This window comes from Geotrypetes seraphini, chromosome 5 (assembly GCF_902459505.1).
Source record: "Geotrypetes seraphini chromosome 5, aGeoSer1.1, whole genome shotgun sequence".
Taxonomy (NCBI): domain Eukaryota; kingdom Metazoa; phylum Chordata; class Amphibia; order Gymnophiona; family Dermophiidae; genus Geotrypetes; species Geotrypetes seraphini.
In genome coordinates, this window is record NC_047088.1 from 183,112,046 (window position 1) to 183,136,375 (window position 24,330).

Here is a 24,330-nt window from a genome sequence, read left to right on the forward strand (position 1 = left end):
TGTATTTCTTTTCAACCAAGGAACATATTATAGTACTTATCTTTATTATATTTTCTTCTTAGGGATCAGATGGAACAGATGGTTCAAATGGTGCTAAAGGTCCAACGGTAAGTCATTCATACGTGTATGGTAAATTTGAGCAGCATTTCAGAAAGGACATACTCGTACAAAATGGAATTGAGACATCCAGGCTGGGATATCTCATGTTCATTGTAACATCATGATCAGACCTTGTTCTAAAATACATTGAGAAATGGACATTTATACACTGGTTACTTGCAGTGGTAGTATCCATTGTAGACCTTTAAACATCTAAAGTACCCCTGGTATCCCTTGCCAGTTTCACTTTTGGGAAGGATATAAACCACTGGGGGATTAATTCCCTGGAATCTCTCTACTGGAGTACTGCTCATTAAGCTTTTATCTGAAATTTATACAACCTAGGATCAGGTGTAAAACTCAATATTGATCTTTTTGGATATTTATGTGTGTATGGTGGGGTTGGAGGGGGGGGGGAATTAATGAAAGGGCATTAAGCGCATTAGCGCATGCTAACTGCTAAAGATGCCCATAAATTATAATGCCCAAATAAACTGTGGCATAAGTTAGAATGTTCCTTAAAGTCCAGTACTATCTCATATAGACGTTTATCATCTGGACTCTATATTGTTAACATCAGTAATAGAGTCCAGATGATAAAACGCCTGTATGAGGGGTCAGACTCCTAGGTTTTGGCTGTGATATAAGCTAAGTACAAATGCACTATTTAAGCACTTTACATTTATATATATTTATTAGAGGAAATGCTATTTTGCAACAAAATTTTTTTTAGATAATTTCACCACATAAAAAGCAGAACAAAGAAAAGTTTACTATCAAGAAGGTGACAGCCAATGATGAGGCGCCACGTAAGGCTTCCTGCAATTTGAAAAGCAGCTTTGTGGTGGAGTGGTGGGGCTGAGGCTTCCCTTTGAGATTTATTACTGATGTTAACAATATAGAGTCCAGATGATAAACGCCCATAAATTATAACGGGCATCTTTAGCAGTTAGCATGTGCTAACGTGATTGCGTAGGATAAAGCCCTTTCATGAATCCCCCCCTATAATGTCTGTTGCATTATTTGTGTATTATATTATATTATGTTTTTGTTTTTACCTTGCTTTTATTGTAAATTACTTTTAAAAACCTGTGTGTAAAGCGGTATACCAAATTATACAGTAGACATTCATTTCCTTTCGAAGTACAGAATAAGGCGCATTTTCAAAAATGATAGACGTCCAAAAGACAGCATAAACCAGCATTTGGACATCTTACTAGTCAAAATGTCCAAGTGGGCATTCTCAAAACAGACTTTCTAGATGTCTTTCTGGTCTCTCCAGTGTGTCTGACTCTTAAGGGGGGGTGTTAGAGGCATGTTTTGGGTGAGCTTTAGCTGGGCTTAGGGCTTGGACATTCTGCAGGGATAATCAAACTTTTAACAAAACATCTGGGGCACCATTTAGACATTTGGGGCTAGACCTGTTTTAAAAACTAATAAGAATCAAAAAGGTGCCCAAACTAACCAGATGAACACTGGAGGAATTAAGTCATGCTCCCCCAGTGGTCACCAATCTCCTCCCACCACCCAAATATGTGAAAAAAAACCCCAGTACTTTCCAGTCTGCCTTACAGATTTACATGGCTCATATACATCTCCATAGCAGAGCAAAGGGGCAGTCTAAGGGTTACTGCTATGAATATCAAATTAAAAGTCCTAGGTCATATGTCACTGTAACTTGCTTATATTATATGGTGAGCCCTCCAAAACCTACTGTACCTACATAAAGATGACACCTGCAGGCATAAGGGCTATTGTTGTGGTGTACAGGTGGGTACAGTAAGTTTTGGGTGGGTTTTGGAGGGCTCAACATGCAATATAAGCAGGTTATAGTGACATGTGAACCTTGAACTTTTTTTGTGACATTCACTACAGTACCTCTTAGTGTCCCTCTGCTCTACTCAGCTTTCTGTGAACAGTTTGCTAAGAATGTTAGCTACTTGGACATCAAAAAAGCTTTTTTTTTTTTTTTTTTTTTAGTGTTTTTCATGTGGACATCTGTATATTCAAGAATGGCCAAAAAAGATAGACATACTAAGGCAGGGCTGCCCAAGTCCAGTCCTCAAGATCTTCTGGCAGGCCAGGTTTTCTGGATATCCATAATGAACATGCATGAGAGAGATTTGCATACAATGAAGGCAGTGCAGGCAAATCTCTCATGCATATTCATTGTGGATATCCAGAAAACCTGGCCTGCCAGTAGATCTCGAGAACCGGATGTGACTAGCCCTGTACTAAGGGCTAAAATGTCTACATAAGTTATTTAATTATTTTTTTAAAGATAGACGTTTTGCAGTTTTGAAAAATGAACTAAAATGGTTGGAAATGTCTTGGGTAATATCATTTTTCTGTAAATTCCTCTCTTAGCATTAAAAACCCATTTTGTGAGTTGGTTTATGCCTCCATTCTTGTGTTCAGCATACGTCATACAGTCCCTTTAGGTTTTTATTTTCTTTATCTTTTTAATGTGTATGAATTTCTCATCATAAAGCTATATCTATTTTAGGGATCGCCTGGTCTTGGAGGCCCACATGGCCTTCCAGGCCCGTCTGGATCTCCCGGACCCCAAGGAAGTACTGGTGCTCCTGGCATCCGTGGCTCAGCGGTAAGAGCAGTTTTTTAAAGTAACAGAACTAAGACAATATTCTATAGTAATTAGGACCTTGTGGACTTGACATATTTCCAGTAGGATCTGAGATTTTATAATATCCAAGAAGACAGCGACAGAATTCAAGAGGGCCTGGGATAGGAATGTGGAATCTCTCAGAGAGAGAAAGAGATAATGGTTACTGCGGATGGGCAGACTAGATGGGCCATTTGGCCTTTTATCTGCCGTCATATTTCTGTGTATCTATTTCTAAGAGGAGGCCTAATTTTTGGTGGGAGGAAGGAAAGGGTATGATGAATAAGAAGGGCAGAAAAGAAAGGTGGAAAGGAGAATGCAGAAACATAAAAATGAGAAGAAAACAAGGTACAGAGAGATAGGACTGAGATAAGATGTATTTGGTGAAATGGAGAAAAGAACATTAAGGGACCCTTTTACTAAGCTGTGGTAAGCACTAACACGTGTTTACTGCAGGTTAAAACCACTACCTTGGTCTGTTCTCAGGCATCCCATGGCAGTTTTGGCATCTGCAAGTGCAAGAAAGTTTGAGGATTTAATTTTGTCAGACAGATAAGTTAAGATTTCATGAATAGCTGAAGAAATGGGCATTTCGGAAGGTACAGTTTGTAAAATTTATAAAAGCTGGGCATGTCCAAGGTTAGTGCAAGATGAGATGCTCTGTGAAGACCAAGTGAATTTTTTTCATCAAGTGGTGACTAGAGATGAGACTTGGGTCTATCACAGAGATCCTGAGTCCAAAATGGAGTCAATACAGTAGAAGGACAAGTCATGCCCCATCTCAAAAAACAGTTCAAGACAGAAAAATCTGCAGGCAAAGAAGTCATGGCAACTGTCTTCTGGGATGATGAAGGATTTTTGCTTCTGGAGTTCATGGCACACAAGACAACCATAACCGGGGAGAGTTTCGTCAATGATCGCATTGCAGAAGACAATCAAGGAGAAAAAATGAGGGAAAACTCACAGCAAGCATGCTTCTTCACAAAAATATGCCGGTGCACATATCATGACAATCACAGGCTGTCGTCCGAGAATTTGGGTTTCAGCAGTTGAACCATCCATCCTACCTGGCTCCCTCAGATATTTCCTGTTCTGAGTTTTGAAGAAATCTCCTTGTGGACAGCGGTTTTCAAGTATGATGTCCTGGTCTGAAGATCAAACAGAAGAATTCTTTTCAAAGGGGTTAAAGTTATTGCAAAAAAGTGGATGAAGTGTATGGAACTATCAGAGGACTATATTGGAAAATAAAAACACATTTAAAAAAAATCTCTTTTCTTTCCTACTGAGGTAGATAGATTATTGAACACCCCTCGTATGTATTTTAAATGCTGCCTTTGTTCCTTACTAGATCAGATGAGACATACCTGCACAGAGGACTGCAAATGTACCTATGGAGTGATAAGAGGCCTCATATCAGTTACAGATTCCAGGAAGGCCTTGGATTGCTTAACATAAAATACATGTTTATAGAATGTGGAATGCGTCATCTTAACGACTGGTTCCACAATACCATCTATTTTTCAATGTCTGCATTGGAATTTGATATGTTAGGTTCTACTCATTTGATTGGTTTTCTTCTTTCTGTGGGGAGTCTGTCCCTTGTGGACAGCCTGAACAATTCGGTTTTATGTAAGGTGGTCTAGAAATGGAGATAGTCTCTCTTTTAAAATGATGCCTCACTTATCAATTCAGGGCAACTCTGAATTCATACCAAAACTTTCAAACAATGGGAAGCTAAGGGAGTATAATTTTTATTGCCTTTTACTGACTTACAATCTGAGTATCAGCTACCTTTGAAGGACTATTTTGCAGGAACCGATTTCTGTGGAACTGGTCTGTTCCTAATTGCAGAGCATTCGCAAGACCACCACAAATGCATGTCATTGTGAATTACAATATAACTGTGTGTTTTGTTTACATGCATCCCCACTTAAAGCCAATAAATTTGGATTGGTTACTGATGGATAGTGTTTAAAATGCGGTGTTGCTGGAGCCTCTTTAGGGCACATGTTTTGGACCTCCCTAATTGTTCATTGTTTAGATAGTAAAATATAATTGTGAGAAATACAGTCCCTTGATATTTAGATGGCAAAACAGAAGCTTTGCTTGCATCATAATAAATGATGTTCATTTTAATATTGCTTGAAGTAACATTTGGTTTTGGGGTTTTTTAAAAGGGAGATCCTGGAGTTCCTGGCTTCAAGGGGGAAGCAGGCCCCAAAGGAGAACCTGTAAGTATACCACAGTTCATTAAACATAAATGTCCTATGTTATACATTGAGGAGGTAATTTTTTTAAAGTCATTTTTGTTCATATGTGGACATATACACATGTAAATGGTATCTCATAAAATACTGAGTGGTATAAAGTTATGTCCAATGAGATAATGATGCATACAGCACATTGCTGGTTTCAAGTTTTTATTTGTATTTAATGAATCGCTTATTTAATTTACTAAGCGATGTACAATATAATAAAACTATACAAACAAATAGTTGGTGCCGACATACAAAATAACTTTAACATTTTATAGATTAAAGCTAACATGAGTCGTGAGGGGAAAAGGGGGGGAGAGTTACAATGCTGTTGAAGGGAGGAAAAAACAATGATGGAATGCATGGACAGGAATTTGGGTGGATTGTGGATGGAGTTTATAGGTACACACATAGGGACCAGTTCTATGTATGATGCCTAAAAAATTGGCGCTGACTAGCACAGTGCTAAGCACAATTCTATACCTTATAGAATTATGCTTAGTACCTATGCATCACAACTTTTAGGCACACCCATTTGGGCCAGCTAAAACCACAAAACTTAAGAATGCCCATGATCCACCCCTAACCATGTCCCCATTTCAACATCGTGCACTTGAACTGACACGCAACTTTTATAGAATTGCGCCTACCCAGTTACACACATAACTTTCAATTAATGCTAATTGACATAGATATGAGGTGTTGATTGCCAGTCTCGTATTGGCACCAGTTAGGCCTATTAATCTTTTAAGTTGTATGTGTACATAGGCTATGCATACCGATGTACACGCACCACTTTGGGTGCCACTTATAGAATTAGGGGGAAAGTTTAGAAAATATGCTAATTTACATGCATATTTGAATAATCTAGATGCAGGCATAATTCATACCGCTTAATAATGGTATTTTATGGTATCTATGCATCTTTATATAATAGTGGCTAAGTAGGTGCCTTCTGTCTTCTTAACCCTATTCATAAATTTACCTCGTGAATATTTATTGTTTGAAATTAATTAGAATGAAGGGTATTGATTCATAACTATGTCATAGTTTTGGCTTTGCAACACCAAGAGTTACAGCACCTCTTCAGGAGCGAGCAGTGAGAATAACTGGTACAGTCTGTTCTCGTTATTCGCTGTAGTATGGTTCCCCAAAATGTTCGCAAACTGCAAAATCATGAATACTGAAACATTGAGTCTACGGGAAAACAGAGGTTAGTTTCCAGCAGTACATGTTTGTGCCTCAAAATGGCAGAAAGTGAATAGTGGATCCTATTGCGAAAATAGGGTTAGGTTCATGCATGGGACAGCACTGTAGACAGTGGTGTAGCTAGGGAGGGTGGCACTGCACCATGTGCCCTTCCCCCATTCTTCCCAGTCTTCCCCATTGCTCCATGGTTCCCCATGCCCTCGCGTACCTCTTGAAATGTTCACCGGTGTGAGCAGCACTCTCCACCCACTGTTCATGCCGGATTTGGCACCCTTTTGGCACCACGTCCTTGTTTCACGACAAGGAAGTGGTGCTAGAAAGGAGCCAAGGCCAGCATGCGCAGCAAATGGGAGATGCTGCTCGCACTGGTGAACTTTTAAAGAGGTACACGGGGGTGGAGGTGGGGAGGAGATGCACTGGTGCAGGCACCCCTCTGAAAGATGTTGTCTGGGGCAGTCTGCCTCCCCTTACTATGCCCACTGACTGTAGATGCTTGTAATTCACTCTCTGGACACTTGGGGCAATATCTGGAAGCGAACGCCAGAGATTAAGTGAAAATGAAAGCAAAGGAAGCTGGTCTGTAAATATGTGAACGCAGCACAATTGAGGACTATTTGGTCATAATAGATGCAACCACAGATGCATGAACTCCTGCTTCAGGAACACATGAATAAGGTCGGACTGTATATCCAAAAGCATAACAACTGTAACATTTGAAATCAGTGTAACTGTGGCAGAATGTCATTCAATGATTGAATGGCTTAAACAAACTAGGATAGTATTGCAGAAGTTTTTTTTTTCCACATCTGTTTCACCACTTCTGATCAATAACACATAATTTATTTTCTCAAAATTAGACAGAGTTCAGTAATCAAGAGCACCTATTTGGATGACAACTGCTGATTGGATATTCAGAGGCATCATCCAGATAGTTCTGAGGCAGAGAGTGGGTGAAGCTAAGGCAATCACAGAACCTTTAGGGATAGTGGTAATAATCAGTGTGATATCTGGATAACTTACCTAGATAATTTAGGACAAATAAGCTGTTGTAAGTTATCCAGCTAAATTATTTGGATAACAGACTAAATATTGTCACTATCAGAATAAGTTCTGGCCACTAGTGTCTTGTTCATATATTCTGCAAAGATCATTCTCTGGATAATAGTGCAGAGTATCCAAATATTTTTTTGACCACAGCAGCTACTGAATAATAATTTAAAAAAAATCACTAACCACAATGGCTGAATATTGACCCTGCAGTTGAGTTGGAGATTTCAGTTCAGTTCCTAAAAGAAACCATCTTTACAATATGGCAGTATTCAACCCTCTTGTTGTTGGGACCTCATACATTACATAGGTATGAACCCTGAACGTCCTGATGACAAGCAGATAAATCGAGCCATACAAGTGGGTCATGTAACATAGATGCATATTTTCAAAGCACTTAGACACACAAAGCACCATAGGTTTCTAAAGTACTTTGTGTGTCTGTTTTGAAAACTCAGATGTTTATTACAGAGCTTACCTACAGTTTCTTAATACATGCATTAATTTTTCATGTTCTACCATACTTCCTTAGTTTTTTATTTTTATATTGTACCATCAGAGAAGGAGGATATCTCTGTGAATTTTTTTTAAGATTCTTTTGGTTTTCTATCTCTTTTGCTTCATTAAATAGACATTTGGGTACCCCAATATCAGATATGCCTCCTGTGTCATCTCTTCAATCTTTCCTCTCTCCTCAACTGTTGTGGGTGCAGGAGAATGAAGAAATGATATGCATTGGGGATGCTGATGTCTATGTCTGGATTAGGACATGGCAAACGGTATCCTCCTCAAATGAGATCTATCAAAAATCTATTTATGACCATCTTGAAAAGGAAGGTACCAGTCTTCTATTTCAGGAAATCAGAAGGCTCATGGACAGCAGACATTTCCTCCCTCTAGTAGGGGGGGTCTATGGTATCCATATCCTTTGATTACAAAACCTTAATAAACAGGACTAGAGAACTGCAATCATCATAGCTCGTTTTGGATCTAGTCAAATTTGTTTTCTGCTCCTCTTGGAATTATTTCATATGTGGGAGAGAATGAGTACTTGTAATTTTCAAGTTGTTGTATTTTTTTTTTTTTTAAATATGATGATTCAGAATCTGAAACAAAACAGATTTTTCTTGTTTTGAAAACTGAAGGTACTTCAAATATAGCAATTGGGGATCACATCAATTCATAATTTCAGCCCTGTGATATATAACTTCAAAATCTAATATAATTTACTTTTCCTATTGGTTTAAATACTTGTATCAATAGAGAAGATTTGTACCAGCTAACTTGAGCTCCATATGGAATTTTCTTTTGAAAATTCAGGGCCAGTGTGGATCACTAGAATACAAATTATGTGCATGGATTTCAAATTAATTTAGAATGAATCAAATTTGAATTTTCTGACTGTGAATAATCAAGGTTAGGAGGAGAAGGTTTCCTTGCAAACAAGCATAGTTTGCCTGATAGAAAATTATTTTTGGATGGCTGCTTTTTTGTTGGAGGCAATTCTTAAGTAGAGAATCCCACTTGCATAGTTGTTGATCTGTCTGTCTTACCTTTCATGGGTTTTCTCCGAAGACAGCAGATTAACCCCATCTTCTATTAAACTGCGAGTGCAGTTTCTAGCACAGAGAGCCGCGCTGAATGGCCCTGCTGTTCCCGATGCTCATAGGAACTCTATGAATGTTGGGAGTAGCGCGGGCCATTCAGCGCAGCTTCCCGCGCTAGAAACTGCTATCGCAGTTTCGTAGAAGAGGGGGGTGATCTGCTGTCTTCAGAGAAGAGGGGGCAAATTTCACATAAATCCTCTCAATCTCATTCTATAGTTGTCCTCTTTCATCTTTCTTTATATCTTCACTTAGACTTGAATTGGGGCATGTTAAGAACTGTCTATGCACACGAAGTTCTGCAAATGAGGATTGTGGTCTCTGAAGCCAGTTGTCATTCACATGAACAACATACCTGGCCTTTGTGCCTCTTGTTTGACTGTATGCTAATTATAAATAGGTTCTAGAAATCACTTGGGATATTGATGAATTGGATTATATGCTTAAAACAAAAAGATATTTAGATGTGTACATATTCTTCAGTAATGTTACTAAAAATATATATGTTTCACTTTCTATAGGGTCCTCATGGCCCTCAGGGAGCAATTGGGCCCCTTGGTGAAGAAGGAAAAAGAGGACCTCGTGGTGATCCAGGAACAGTAGGCCCACTAGGTCAAGTTGGAGAGCGAGTAAGAGATCTTAGAAATAGCTGTACTGGAACTGGAATTATGTAAAGGATTTAAGCAATAAGCTCTGTCAATACTAATGCAAGCCTTAATGCACAGTTGATGCCATAACATGAATATTAATTAACTTTGTAATGCAAAAGTTCATGTGTTACTTGCTGTAGAGGGGCATTTTCAAAAGGACATCAATTCAAAATAGGGACGTCCATGTTAGAATATCCAAAATGGACACCCATTTCACAGGTATTTTCAAACAGGAAATATGTTGAGATTACCTGTTCAGAAATTCATGAGATGGATGTCCGTGTGCTGGAGACATCCATCATGACCAGCCATTTTATAAACTGGAAAGTTGGGCAAGCGTTACTTAATATAGTCTCTGACAATCCCCCCCAAAAAAGTCAGGGATGGGCCAAGGAGCGGTGCTAGGGAGGAACTGGGACTCATTCGGGCTCCAATGATATTTAGCTTGGGCCTGCATAAGATAATAGGAGAGCTCAAAAGGGACAAAGGTAGGCCTGGGAGGGTGGGGGTGGGGCTACCTACACATTGAAGGGAGTGGGGGTCCTTTAGGGGGGAAGGTTTGGCTGAGGGTTGGAGAAGGGGTCAAAGAGGGGATTGGGGGCATGGTCGGAGGGATTGGAAGCAGGTTTTAATTTTTTTAAATTTAGGTCCAGTCTGACATTCAGCTGGGCCACCATAAACCTAGGCCCACATAAACCCTGGGATGCCAGCCCGCACAGAAAATCCCCTCATATTCAGTATTGATGCCCAGACACAACCTGACACTGAATATCAGGGGATAAAATAGCTGATCACTGCTGGTTGAATATCAGGGGGCTTATGTTTAATGCTTTAGATAATGAAGGCATATTGCCTCTTACCATATCAACTTTTGAGTGTACATATAACATCAATGTAAAAATAAGTTAACAGATAATGGGAAAATTAGAACAATGCCATTTTTGCTGAAATAGAAAAATTGGCCATTTTGCAGCAGTGCTAAAAGTGGTCTTAGTGTGTGGTAAAGAGCCACACTGACTAGCCCAGGCCTTTTATTTAATGCTGCTTAGTAAAAGGGCCCTTAATGAGCAGTTTACCACATGGTAACTGCTAGAACAGAGCTGTGTTAAGGTGCTTTGCAGTAATTTAGCAGTTACTGTGTGGTAAACCACACATTAACTAGGGAATTCTATAAATAACACCTACAGTTTGATGCTAATTCTGCACCCATTCGGTACTGAAACACATGATAAAACCTGCAATGTGCCAAAATGGGGCTAAAATGGCAGATCTGTATGGAAATACACTTACACAACCAGTTATAGGCTAACACCTATGTTTAATCAATGTGCATTTGCCAAGCGGACGATCCCATGGGAAGGGCATGTCAGAGGTGTTGTGGAAAATTGCACACAGTATTATGGAATATTGTGTATGCATCTAAATTGCACGCCAGTTGATGCAAGTTTTTGCACCCAAAGTTGGCTTAGTATTTGGCAAGGAATGCTATTCTATAAAGAGCACTCATCCTGGAGCACCCTTATAGCCGGCTCCCCCCAACCCCTCCCCCACCCCCGATAAGTTGTCCAGGAACACAATAGGGTGAACACAATAGAGATGCCTAGAATTCTGTGGATAAGATAAGTAGTGCACGATTCTAATATTAGGTGTGTATATACATAGGATTATTGTATAAAGCTGTAGGTACATAAGATGAATGTAATCGTAGGGTAAATATAGTATTCCCTAGTGTATATATAAAATGAAGATAGTGTGTAAATATTGCTTACTCAGCCAAATGAATTCCACAAGAAACTATATTGAATATATAGGGTGAATTTAGTCTTCCCTAGTATATATATAGGATGATGATAGTGTACAAATATTGTTTACTCAGTCAAATGAGTAGCACATGAAACTGCACTGAAAATCATCACAGAAACATACTAACTCTAAACTATTACACCAGTACAGAAGCTCATGTATTGTAAAACCTCTATAATAGCACATGTATTGTAACACCATCACAAAAGCTCATGTATTATAACACCATCACAGAAGTTCATGTAACTGCTCTCAATTGTCCCCCCCCACTCCTCCCTGAGTCAGCGGTATAAAAGCTGTCAATAAACAATGAACATGAGACTGGTTCATTTAAAATCATCAATTTGGGTGTGCAGAATGGCGATCACTTCTTAACAGTTTGTATGTATTGTTTGAAACTGGCCAAGGGTTTATACAATGTAGACATTTGATTAAAGTGAAAATTGTGACCAATGTCTGGCAGTTTGGCATTGTCCATCTTTTAAAATCTTGCATACACGTCATTTTAATCCAGATTTTTCTGAGAATTTGTTTTTTGTTTTTATGTTAGGGTGCACCTGGTAACCGAGGTTTCCCTGGTTCTGATGGCTTGCCTGGACCAAAGGTATAGTGTAATTGCTTCTTTAATTAGAATTTCTGCAGCTGCTGGAAACTAGATATTCTCTAATGTACGAGTACATATCAGCGAATCCTATGCAAAATGTAAGTATTTCTATATTGCTTCACTTTTGTTTCATGATATTTTCACTATAGCTGGCCACAGATTTATTGTTGTAAAAAACATCTCAGATGAACTTCTTCAAAACAAAATCTCTTTGTTAAAACAATGGCAGTGAGATCAGTCTGGTCCTGATTCTGGAAGCAGCACATGCCATGGCAGGCGCCTACAAAATGGGCACCTACTGCATGTAATCACCAGCAGACACTATGTCCAGAATTGCATCTTTTTTTAGCATAGGCGTCTTAAATGTAGGCCAGCATTTTAAAGGCCTACATTTAAAGGGCCGGTCTTGCACCTACAGAGGCACATAGGTACACTTACGGACACCTAAGGCCACTTCTGGTGCAAACCACACCAGCCTTAGGCATCCCAATGTACCTCAGTAGGCATGAGATTGGCACCTAAGAACGGCGTCTGCATTTTTTTTTTTTTTTTTAAACATGCATCACAATTGGTTCATTAGATGGCAGTAGGACACCTACCGCCGCCTAACTTTGGGACGCCGTTTGGAGAATTTGGCCCTCTGTGTGTCCATGCTGCTGTGAGCATTGAGGGCCTGATCCTATAGAAACATAGAAAGATGACGGCAGAAAAGGGCTATAGCCCATCAAGTCTGCCCACTCTACTGTCCCACCCCATTAAGTCAGAGTGCTGCTCGACCCACGTAGAGATCCCACGTGGATGTCCCATTTATTCTTAAAGTCGAGCACGCTAGTGGCCTTGATCACCTGCACCGGTAGTTTGTTCCAGTGATCCACCACCCTTTCTGTAAAGAAATACTTCCTGGTGTCACCACCAAATCTCCCTCCTCTGAGTTTGAGCAGGTGCCCCCTTGTGACTGAAGGTCCCTTAGGAAAGAATATGTCGTTTTCCACCTCGACATGATCCGTGATGTACTTAAATGTCTCAATCATGTCACCCCTCTCCCTGCGCTCCTCTAGAGAGTAGAGCTGCAACTTGCCCAGTCTTTCCTCGTATGAGAGACCCTTGAGTCCGGAGACCATCCTAGTGGCCATTCGCTGGACTGACTCAACTCGAAGTACATTTTTACGGTAATGTGGCCTCCAGAATAAACAGTGCCTATCTCCTAGGCACCACTCAGCATAGTTAGCAATCACCCACTAGGCACCATTTAAAGAACTGCGGAACACCTGATCATTTTTAATTTTTTTAAATGAGTTTTTAATGGAGTGGTCAACTATCATGCCAGTTAAGCTCATTAATCAATGTTGAGTTCTGCGCAGAACTTGGCTAGACATCCCCAATTTATACACCTAGCGGCACCTAACCTAGGCACTGTTTATAGAATCAGGCCCTCAGTGTTGCTTAGCTTTTTTGTATATTAGTTGGGATTGCAAATCCTTTAGCCTTCCCGTTTCTGGTATTAGACCCCTTTATCAGCCCAAAAGCGGACAAAACAAGGGCCATGCCAGGTGATTGTCTTAATAAAGATATTTTGTTTTGGAGCAGTTCATCTTGGATCGCTTTCTTTTGCATCACTGCTGTTGCAGATTTGAAGAGCCTCTCTGTGGTTTGCTGCAGATTTATTGTGGCATCACTATTTACTAAAGTGCAGTTAGATTTTGAACTTACCATTTTGCCATTGAGTTAACACTGGGAAAACCTCTTTTCCATATGTTAACTCAATAGAATATAATGCAGTGCTATTAGCTGCACTTGTTCAGGTAGAATTAACAGCACCTCATTTATCTGCATGTTAACTATCTGCACATTCCTTACCCATTTGCCACTACCTTCTGAGTTAAGAAGTTTATGTGGAAATTAACATGCACTAAGGGGTTAATTTTATAACCTAGGCATTTACATTTATGTACATAGAAACATGACGGCAGATAAAGGCCAAATGGCCCATCTAGTCTGCCCAACTAGTGTAAATGTGACGAATACCAGCATTAATATGTGTATAAGAATGTGTGTAATTACAAAGGAGACATACACAGGTGGAGCTTGGATGGTACCTAGGGGGGGTCCCACTTATGCACACAGCTTACAGAATATTGTAAGTTACACCAGTTGCTACAACACTTAGATCAGGGGTGGGCAACCTCAGTCCTTCTGTGCCATAACCCCAGTGGCATAGTAAGGGGGCGGTCCGTCCTAGGCGCCATTTTGGTGGGGATGCCGGCACCACTCCTCCTTTCTGCCCCCTTTCCCTTCCCCCATATCTCTAGTTGAAATTGCTCACGGCAGACAACAACATGCTCTTCGCACCCCATTCGGCCCTCCCACTGGTGTCATTTCTGGGTGCGACACATAGGAAGTGATGTCATATTGAGAGCTGATGGGGTCATGAGGAGCACATTGTTGACTGCTGCGAGCAACAACTTCAACTAGAGGTACGGGGGAAGGGAAGGAATGGGGGTCACACGCAGCAGGCAGGATCGGGGAAGGAGCGGTGGGGGGGGGAGGGGGGTGCATGGCAGGCAGATCATGGAAGAGGTGGAGATGAGGGCGGGGAGGGGTACCACTGCCCTGGGCTTCTCTCACCCTTGCTATGCCACTGCATAATCCAGTTGGGTTTTCAGGATTTCTCCAATGAATATGCATGAAATCTGTTTGCATGTACAGAGATAGATCTCATGCATATTCATTGGGGAAATCCTGAAAACCCAACTGGGTTGTAGCCCTTGAGGACCATGGTTGCCCACTTCTGTCTTAGGTACTTTCACTTAACACTAGTATTGTGGCTGGCCAGGTGCTCCCACTTATTAAGCGCATTGATAACTGGTCATGTCAGTATTCTATAAAGGAATAGAAAACAATAGGGCAGGAGGTCTGCAAAATCCAACATGCTGGTCAACGAAAAGCAGCAAAGCCAAAAAAGTGTATACACCAAGTACAATTTTATGGTGCAAACATCAAATAAAACTCATCATATAAAACCCGACACATACTGTGTTTCGCTCACATTAAGGGCTGCATCAGGGGTTGATAAAACTAGAAAACAATAACAAAACAGGAAATTAATATCATAATAAAACAGATAGTACTGTATATGTTAAAACATATATGTACAATCATCAATATAGAAGATACATGTCTATAAAGTGTCTGCTAAATGCTAAGAAGCCCATAAGTGTAGAATGCTAAGCATTAGTAAAAGGGCTCCTTAGTAAACAGGCCCCAGTATGTATTCATAAGATAGCTAATATATTAATGCTAGAAAGGTACAGTGTTTCATACAAATGGTGAAGGCCATTGCTGTAAATTAGAAATTTTATTTTGCCAAAAAATTCACATTTTCTCAAGGCACATTCCTGATCATACAGCTGAAAATACGGCAAGCAAATTCTTCATTAAACTCCAGGGTGGAAGTGCAATGATTCTCTTTTACTTTCTTTCTTGTTATGTTTTCTAGGGGGCTCAAGGTGAGCGTGGTTCGGGTGGTGCTTCAGGGCCTAAAGGAGCTTCTGGGGATCCTGGTCGTCCTGGTGAACCTGGCCTTCCTGGTGCAAGGGTAAGGCAGATATTTTCTTTGGTAGAATGGGAATCCAAATTGCTGCACTGCTGATACTTGCACAGAAAATCTTTTTCACTGCTGTTTTAAAAAATTTATTTATCAAATTGGAATTGAGATTTGTATACTGCCTTTTTTATTGTAGTTTTGAGAGGGTTTTTTTTGTATAATTTTTATTAAAAAATTGCAACAATGACTGTACAACCAGTAAAGAATACACCCATGAGTAAAACCAAACAATCCTGCAAAATCAGTGGGGAAACCAACATGCATCATTATCCCAGGACAAGCAGGCAGCATATTCTTAACACATGGGTGACGTCACCGACGGAGCCCTCGGTACGGACCTTTTTAACTAGAAGTTTCTAGTTGGCCGCACCGCGCGTGCGCGAGTGCCTTCCCGCCTGACGGAGGAGTGCGTGGTCCCCAGTTTCTTCGTTTCCGCGGAGCGAAGAAGACGCGTGTGTTTTTTCAACGGCCGTTGAAACCACTTTTTTGCCTTCCCGCTCGCGCTTTTTTCCTTATTTTTTCTTTCTTTACCTTCGGGTTTATTTTTCTTTGATTTGCAAAAAAAAAAAAAAAAAAAACTTTGCTTTTTCCCTTTTTTCTTTCGTTTTTGCCCCGGCGGGGCCTGTTGCCAGTATACAGGCCTCGGGCTTCGATTTTGCGGAGGCTATCTTCCCCTTCATGCCCCCGCAGGTCGGTTTTAAGAAGTGCCAGCGGTGTGCACGCCCGATCTCCATAACTGACCCACACAATTGGTGTTTGCAGTGTCTGGGTCCGGAGCATCGGGCGGACTCCTGCACCCGCTGTGCTACTCTTCAAAAAAGAACCCTTAAAAACCGAAGAATTCAGCAAACTCTCCTCTTCGGCACCGAGTCGGCGATGGACTCCTCACCTTCAACAGCGGTACCTCAGAAATCGGCACCGTCGACCTCGACACCGACCGACCCCGCATCGGCGTCACTGGCGCCAGGTAAGCCGGCTAAGAAGCCTTCCTCTTCCCTCGAGCGCCCTCCAGCTACGGTGGCGACACCGTCCCTACCGGCATCGCACCGGTCCCGCAAACGCTCCGCCCCGATCTCGGTGAGTGCCTCGTCATCGGCCTCCTCATCGCCGGGGCGTGGAGCGGCATCTAAGGAACCGAAGAAAAAGAAAGCGGTTCCGATGCCACCCCTAGATGACCGTATCTCGGCCATCTTAAAGGCTCAACTCCAAGAACAGTTGAAGAAACAACTTGAACAACTGTTGCCCACTATCCTGGCACCGCTCCTTCCGGTACCAGACCGGCCCGAGCCCCGTACCGAGCCCCCGGTGTCCACCCCTTCGGTACCGGTGAACACATCCATGCTGATCCTTTCGGCCCAACAACTTCAGGGCGATCCGGTGGTTCATTCTCAGGCCACATTGGATCCTCCTCGGCACCAGGCGGTACGGCATTCTTCTCGGGACCGAGATAGACGCCGGTCGTCCTCCCCTGGTACCGTTTCGGTGCGCTCTGGAAAGTCTTTGTCCAAAACTCGCCATACCGCGCCCTCCACCCCGGTGTCTCGACATGCACCAGAAGTCAGGGACCCTGACTTATGGGAGGATACTCCTCTCGGTACCGAGGAGGATCCCTCCTCATCTGATGAGGAACCATCGGCACCCGATGCCACCTCTAAACCAGAGCAGTCCTCATTTTCTAAATTTCTGAGAGAAATGTCTGCTGCCCTGTCCCTTCCTCTGGAATCGGACTCAAAAAAGTCTCAAGCCTTTCTAGAGGCTTTAGACTTTGAGCAGCCTCCTAAGGAGTTCCTCAAGCTTCCCGTGCATGACATTCTACGGGAAACGTTCTACAAAAACTTGGAAAATCCCCTCACGGTACCGGGAGCCCCCCGTAAACTGGACAACCTTTACCGTGTCATTCCCATTCCTGGATTCGACAAATCTCAATTGCCCCATGAGTCCCTTCTGGTTGAATCCACCTTAAAAAAGACTCAGGGCTCCAGTGTCTATGCCTCTACCCCTCCTGGCAGAGAAGGTAAAACCATGGACAAGTTTGGCAAGAGGCTTTACCAGAATGCCATGCTTGCAAACAGGGCAAACAACTATTCCTTCCATTTTTCCTTCTATCTGAAACATTTGGTCCAACAACTGTCTGCCCTCCAAAAGTACCTTCCTGAGCGCAAGGTCCCGCTATTCCAACAGCACATCTCTGGCCTTCTCCAAATGCGCAAGTATATGGTCCGCTCGATATACGACTCCTTCGAGCTCACCTCTCGGGCCTCTGCCATGGCCGTAGCCATGCGTCGCTTGGCCTGGCTCAGAGTCTCCGACCTGGACATCAACCACCAGGATCGTCTGGCCAACGCCCCCTGTCTCGGGGATGAACTTTTTGGAGAGTCACTGGATTCCACCACCCAGAAACTCTCTGCCCATGAGACCAGGTGGGACACCCTGATCAAGCCGAAAAAGAAGGCACCGCCTGCCCGACCCTATCGGCCACAAACATCTTATCAACGGAGGTTCTCAGCCAGACCACTCAACCCGCCTCCCCAGCAATCTCGGCGACCCCGTCAACAGCAACATCATGCTCAGGCTCGATCTCAGGCCACTCAACCCTCTAAGCCTCCTCAGCCTGCTAAACAATCTCAGCCCTTTTGACTCTTCTCTCCAGGGCATAGCCAGTCATCCACCCTTGCTACCTCTTCCACAACCCATCGGAGGTCGTCTCACCATTTTCTCCAGCCGTTGGGAAGTCATCACGTCGGACCAGTGGGTCCTCAACATCATCCGCCACGGCTACTCTCTCAACTTCCAAACTCTACCTCCGGACCAGGGTCTTCACCAAGTGCCTTATAGTGGTAGCGGCCTTCCTCAGGTCTCACAACCTCCAGGTGTTCCCCTACTTGGACGATTGGTTGGTGAAAGCACCTTCATCTCAACTCGTGCTACAAGCCACTCATCACACCATCTCTCTCCTCCACCTCCTGGGGTTCGAGATCAACTACCCCAAGTCGCACTTGCTTCCCACCCAGCGACTTCAATTCATTGGAGCAGTTCTGGACACCACGCTAATGAGGGCCTTTCTCCCCTCCGATCGCCAGCGGACCCTGCTCCATCTCTGCCGTCAGGTACTCATGCACCCCTCCATCCCTGCCCGACAGATGATGGTCCTACTGGGTCACATGGCCTCGACGGTGCATGTCCTTCCTCTGGCACGTCTCCACCTTCGTACGCCTCAGTGGACTCTCGCCAACCAATGGTCACAGACTACGGACCTTCTTTCTCATCCCATCTCTGTGACATCATCTCTTCAGCAATCTCTCCAATGGTGGTTGAACTCCTCAAATCTTTCCAGGGGTCTGCTTTTTCATCTGCCCCCCCACTCTATGATCATCACCACAGATGCGTCCCCCTACGCGTGGGGAGCTCACCTGGGAGATCTACGCACCCAGGGACTTTGGACCCCACAGGAGCGTCGTCATCACATCAATTTCCTGGAACTCAGAGCCATGTTCTATGCCCTCAAGGCTTTCCAACATCTTCTCTGCCCTCAAGTCCTCCTCCTGTGCACGGACAATCAAGTCGCCATGTACTACATAAACAAGCAAGGCGGCACTGGATCTCGCCCCCTTTGTTTGGAGGCTCTGCGCATCTGGACCTGGGCCACGGACCGCAATCTTTTTCTCAGGGCGGTCTATATCCAGGGCGAACAGAACTCTCTGGCCGACAATCTCAGTCGCATCCTTCAACCCCACGAGTGGACGTTGGACCCTCCGACTCTGCTCTCCATCTTTGCTCGATGGGGCACTCCGCAGGTGGACCTCTTTGCAGCACCTCACAATCATCAGCTGCCCCAATTCTGCTCCAGACTCTTCTCTCCTCACCGTCTGGCCCCGGATGCATTCCTGCTCGATTGGAGGGATCGGTTCCTGTATGCCTTCCCTCCACTTCCTCTGATGTTGCGGACCTTGTCCAAACTCCGCAAAGACCACGCCACCATGATTCTTATCGCACCTCGGTGGCCTCGCCAACACTGGTTCTCACTCCTGCTCCAGCTCAGCTCCAGGGAACCCATTCTACTTCCTGTGTTTCCTACTCTACTTACGCAACAGCATCAGTCTCTGCTACATCCCAATCTGTCTTCGCTCCACCTGACAGCTTGGTTTCTCTCGGGCTGACCTCTCCGGAGAATCTATCTCAACCGGTCCGCCTCATTTTGGACGCTTCCAGGAAACCGGCCACTCTCCAATGTTACCATCAGAAGTGGACCAGATTTTCCTTCTGGTGTCTCCGGCATCATCAAGAACCCACCTCCTTAGCGGTGGAAACTGTCTTGGAATATTTGCTCTCACTGTCCAACGCTGGCCTCAAAACTACCTCCATCAGAGTCCACCTCAGTGCCATCACTGCGTTTCATGAGCCTATTCTCGGAAAACCCCTCACGGCTCATCCTCTGGTTTCCAGATTCATGAGAGGACTCTTCAACATCAAACCGCCTCTCAAGCCTCCTCCTGTCGTCTGGGACCTGAATGTGGTTCTCTCAGCTCTCATGAAACCTCCGTTTGAGCCTCTTGCCACAACTTCTCTCAGGCTTCTTACCTGGAAGGTGCTTTTCCTAATTGCCATCACCTCTGCCAGGAGGGTTAGCGAACTGCATGCACTGGTTGCCGAACCACCTTTCACTGTTTTTCACCATGACAAGGTTGTTCTGCGTACCCACCCTAAATTCCTTCCCAAGGTGGTCTCAGCTTTTCACCTCAACCAGTCCATTGTGCTGCCCGTCTTCTTCCCTAAGCCTCACTCGCATCCTGGGGAACAGGCGTTGCACACGCTGGATTGTAAGCGTGCCCTTGCTTACTATCTTGATCGTACCAGAGCTCACCGAACAGCCCCTCAGCTCTTTTTGTCTTTCGACCCCAACCGTTTGGGTCGCCCTGTCTCCAAACGGACACTTTCAAATTGGCTTGCTGCCTGTATTGCTTTCTGCTACGCTCGGGCCGGTCTCTCACTGGAAGGAACTGTCACGGCCCACAGAGTCCGAGCTATGGCTGCTTCTGTAGCTTTCCTCCGCTCCACGCCCATCGAGGAAATCTGCAAGGCGGCCACTTGGTCCTCAGTTCACACGTTCACTACTCACTACTGTCTGGATGCGTTCTCCAGACGGGATGGACACTTCGGCCAATCTGTGTTACAAAATTTATTTTCCTAATGGCCAACCATCCCACCTCCCTCTTTGTTAGCTTGGAGGTCACCCATGTGTTAAGAATATGCTGCCTGCTTGTCCTGGGATAAAGCACAGTTACTTACCGTAACAGGTGTTATCCAGGGACAGCAGGCAGATATTCTTACGTCCCACCCACCTCCCCGGGTTGGCTTCTTAGCTGGCTTATCCTAACTGGGGACCACGCACTCCTCCGTCGGGCGGGAAGGCACTCGCGCACGCGCGGTGCGGCCAACTAGAAACTTCTAGTTAAAAAGGTCCGTACCGAGGGCTCCGTCGGTGACGTCACCCATGTGTTAAGAATATCTGCCTGCTGTCCCTGGATAACACCTGTTACGGTAAGTAACTGTGCTTTAGAGTCGGATATCACCAATACAGAAACAACCACACTCAAAGCAGTTTATATACAGGTACTTCGAGCATTTTCCCTATTTAAAACAGTCAAATAGGCAGTTCAAACCACACATAATCAATAAAAATTCATAATGAGGCACATTTTAGATAGAATTTTGCTGTCATTGTAAAAAGGCAAGTATGCATGTGTAAGTCCCATTCAAAATCTCTACCCCTAGGAACACATGTATAGGTGCTGCATTTGTAAATTAACACATGGCTATGTGTAGAGGTAGAATCAACCTTACATTGTTAAATAGCAACCTACACTTGTATGTGCCACTCATACACATGTAAGGTAACAGTTTTGCAAACCTACACGTGTAACTCCAGAAAATGGAGATTCATTCCCCCCCCCACCCCCGAAGCATCAGATCCTTTCCCCTTCCAGAACAGAGCCCCTGATGGCAAGCCCTTATCAAGAGTCCTGAAACCTGTCCTTCAGACAGGGCTTGGGGATGCTTGTCAGTGAAAGTATAATTTTAAAGTTGAACCACGGGAATGAGAATTGGGAAGGTGGGGTGGAGTGGAGAGGAAATGTGTTGTCTACCCAAACTACCCATTGGCCCACCCCAAATTTGCCATCCAACTACACCACTGCATTTGAGTGAGGTGAATTTCAGACTTTTGGTGAGTTCTATGGAAAATGATGTTGTTGCCGAGATCTATCAGGAAAATCTGAAAGCATCTTCAAAGTGACCTGAAGCAGATCTGCTGAATTACTTGAATCTACTGGATTTTCTGAACATCCAATGTAGGTTTTGTTCCAAAACACATTTTTGTCTTATATAAGAGATATATTACATTTGTTTCATAAACTTATAGATTTTTCATGGATTCTTTGAAAACTGGGCAATGAAACTTGTTTACAAAGCTTAGTGGATACCTGATTAAATTCTCTGTTGATTATTTTACGCTTCTTCCCTGCCTGACACTATCACATCTGTGAATTTGGGCCTATTCTGCTTCCACAGATGCATCCTCTTCTGGGTAGCTTAGAACACAATTCTCAGATTCGCCTACACATCCCCTGCCACCTCTGCTTCTAAACTTGTGAGGCTCTCTCCACCACCCTCAAATTTCATACTCCAGAGTATCCTACATGGCTCTTGTCCCACAGCTTAGCAAATTATGCATGTCCAGCAGCAAACAGCACCCTCTTATGGTCAGAGCTACAAAAGCATATCTGACAAAATCATTTCTAGGCATGTAAGTGTATTATAAATAAAAATTTTCACATCTTTATGAATAAGTATATTGTTCAGTATGAACATTTTTTTTTAAATGGAAGTTATAAAAGTTATCTAGAATCATACTTTTTTCATTAAGATGCATCAAACCTGCCAAAAACTGAATACCAGTGCAATACCTAATGAAAATATGCAAAGTGCAAAAAATGAGTTTTCTGATAGGGCAGATTACTTTTGAAAATAGATGTTGAAAATTCTAGGATTAGATATTTTATGATTTTGATTTGCTCATGGTTTGCTCATGGTTAATTGTAAACATTGCTACCCTTCCCATTTTATTCTAAAAATAAAGAATTCAAGATCATGATTTAATAATGTTTAGTGAAGACAAATATAGCTTGATCTAGGCAAGTGAAGTACAATATAGCTGTATGAATTTTGTGTATCTTTGTTCCCTTATTTATATATAAATTTGTGATATTATTTTAGGGTCTTACTGGAAACCCTGGGGTACAAGGCCCTGAAGGTAAACCCGGACCATTGGTAAGCCATTGTTTATAGCAATAATTATTTGTGGTGTACATTTAGGATTATGCTTTTTCTAGAAAAAAAAAAGCTATTCAGAATTCAGGTATGAAATCATTTGCCCAGCCAATGATTTTAATCAGCAGCAATTATGGAAACATAAGTGTTGGTGTATTGTATGGACTCCTAACAATAAGGAAAGCAATCATTAAAAAAAATTGAAGCAATGCCATGAAGAGATCAAGAACAAGTTATGACTAGTTATGTCAATAAAGCTGTGTCATTCTGCACAGATATGACAACTGATGACATCAACAAGAATTCTTACAGTGATTTCCTTGTGTTTTGGGTGACTGTATAAATGTGAGTATTTTCCAGAGAATCACACAGCAAAGAACGTAGAGAACTTTATTGACACCACTCTCACAGGACTTGGACTGAATTTGGATGATAAACCATGCACAGCTGACAAAGGATCAAATGTTGTAGCTGTAACTGCTACAAAAACTCACGTAAATTGCTTGTGTCACTGGCTAAATATTTCCATTGACACAGCCTGGAAGAAAGTCATGTCTATAAACCCCAACGTATCTCATCTGGACAACTATTCCCATGAATTCATCAAATACGCAAACCAAGCATCAGGCATATAGTCCAACTTGCCAAAAAGCCTTAAACATGAGGGAGAAATGGAGTCATGGCTTGGCTTGCATGACATGTTGTCATCAGTTTTGGAGAGTTGTGATGCACTGATTACGCTGCTGAGGGACAGACAAAAGGAATACTTGATTTCCCAAATTGATATCAACATGGTGTCCTTCATGGTCATTTTTTCTCAGTTATTCAATATTCTTGGATATGATTCCCACTTTGCAAAATTCATTACCAGCTTATACTCTTCATACAGCTTAGCAACTGCAGCATTCCGACAGTGATGTGATTAATCTGATGAAAAAAGAATTTCTAGCAGCATTAATCGACAAATACTGGAGCATTTGACCATGCTGCACTTTGTGACAACATATCTTGACCCAACTTTGCAAGGACTTAGTTTTGTGGAAAGGATTGCAAGGGTTCTTCAGTCAAGTGAAGTCCTCCCTTCACATGCTAACCATTGAATCAACTCATCATTTATTTTGGTACAAATTACACAAATTAGCTTAAATTTCACTGTTAACCCACAAAGCAGGATGACAAAATCTGTGGTTCCTTTTTTTTCTCCCAATCATTGTAAATGTAAATTGTGTGTATAATAGGTAGGGGTTGCCAGTGCCATTTGAAACTGGCATAATTGAGTGCCAGAGCTCACTGCTTGCTTATTTTTTCTATCCTGCAGAAGTGACATCAGCATGATGTGATTGTTTACTCTATAGAATGAATGGAAAAAAGGGAACCCATGCATTTTTACCTCATAGCGAGTTACTGTGCACTTATTTAAGTCAAATTTTCAGTATACATGCAGAGGTATTGAAAACAAGCAATAGCAATACACATTACAACATTGTCACATAGCTTGCAAATTAC

The 24,330-nt window shown here is 42.8% G+C and overlaps 1 protein-coding gene across 2 annotated transcripts in view; it reads left to right on the forward strand.

Moving 5' to 3' along the window:
- Positions 1-24,330, forward strand: part of COL5A2 (collagen type V alpha 2 chain) — a 306,470-nt gene that overhangs the window by 194,695 nt on the left and 87,445 nt on the right. For both annotated transcript variants that reach the window (XM_033945794.1, XM_033945795.1), the window contains 7 exons: positions 63-107; positions 2,606-2,704; positions 4,900-4,953; positions 9,359-9,466; positions 11,841-11,894; positions 15,391-15,489; positions 22,771-22,824. In XM_033945794.1, coding sequence (XP_033801685.1) covers positions 63-107; positions 2,606-2,704; positions 4,900-4,953; positions 9,359-9,466; positions 11,841-11,894; positions 15,391-15,489; positions 22,771-22,824 — 513 coding nt within the window. The remainder of the gene's footprint in view (positions 1-62; positions 108-2,605; positions 2,705-4,899; positions 4,954-9,358; positions 9,467-11,840; positions 11,895-15,390; positions 15,490-22,770; positions 22,825-24,330) is intronic.